The sequence below is a fragment of the Nematolebias whitei genome, chromosome 8 (genome assembly GCF_014905685.2).
Source record: "Nematolebias whitei isolate Nwh7 chromosome 8, NemWhi1, whole genome shotgun sequence".
Classification (NCBI taxonomy): domain Eukaryota; kingdom Metazoa; phylum Chordata; class Actinopteri; order Cyprinodontiformes; family Rivulidae; genus Nematolebias; species Nematolebias whitei.
In genome coordinates this window covers 2,469,632-2,470,458 of record NC_056505.1, presented here as the reverse complement: position 1 = coordinate 2,470,458, position 827 = coordinate 2,469,632, and the positions used below count along the sequence as shown (strand labels likewise).

The window sequence follows — 827 nt, the reverse complement described above, 5'->3', positions numbered from 1 at the left end:
AATGGTAAATGATAAATGGTAAATGGTAAATGATAAATGTAAATGGTAAATGGTAAATGTAAATGGTAAATGGTAAATGGTAAATGGTAAATGATAAACGGTAAATGATAAATGGTAAATGATAAATGGTAAATGGTAAATGATAAATGTAAATGGTAAATGGTAAATGTAAATGGTAAATGATAAATGGTAAATGGTAAATGATAAATGGTAAATGATAAATGGTAAATGGTAAATGATAAACGGTAAATTATAAATGGTAAATGGTAAATGATAAATGGTAAATGATAAATGGACTGTACTTATATAGCACCTTTCTATCTGATCAAGACACTCAAAGCTCTTTACAACAATCTGTGCCACATTTACCCATTCATGCAGCTCTATACTAGATCTCTACAAAGAATAATCAGTCCTGTATCACATTCATGCACCGATGGGACACACAGCAGAGGCATTTAGAGGTTCAGTGTTTTGCCCAGGGACACTTAAGCATGTGACTGCTGGTGGAATCGAACCCCCAACTCTCGTATTGGAGGATGACTGCTCTAACCACTCAGCCACAGCTGGGCCACAGCTGGGCCACAGCTGGTGGTACTGACCGTTTGAAGAGCGGCCCGGTTCTCCAGATGTTGGTGTTTCCCACACAGCCCCGTGGAGGCTCCGTGATGTTCTCCTTCTCAAACAGCTCCTGCAGCGACTGGGCCACCACGGCGACGGCGTCCGTGATGTGAGCCGACTCGTTCTTACCGTTAATCAGCTGGAGGCCCAGCAAGCCTGCACACACACACACACACACACACACACACACACACACACACACACAC

At 42.0% G+C, this 827-nt stretch overlaps 1 protein-coding gene across 1 annotated transcript in view; it reads right to left on the bottom strand.

Annotated features, from left to right (window-relative positions):
- grin1b (glutamate receptor, ionotropic, N-methyl D-aspartate 1b) overlaps positions 1–827 on the bottom strand; it is a 66,289-nt gene that overhangs the window by 32,216 nt on the left and 33,246 nt on the right. Inside the window, exon 7 of the mRNA XM_037679988.1 lies at positions 603–777. Within this exon, the coding sequence (XP_037535916.1) occupies positions 603–777 (175 nt within the window). The remainder of the gene's footprint in view (positions 1–602; positions 778–827) is intronic.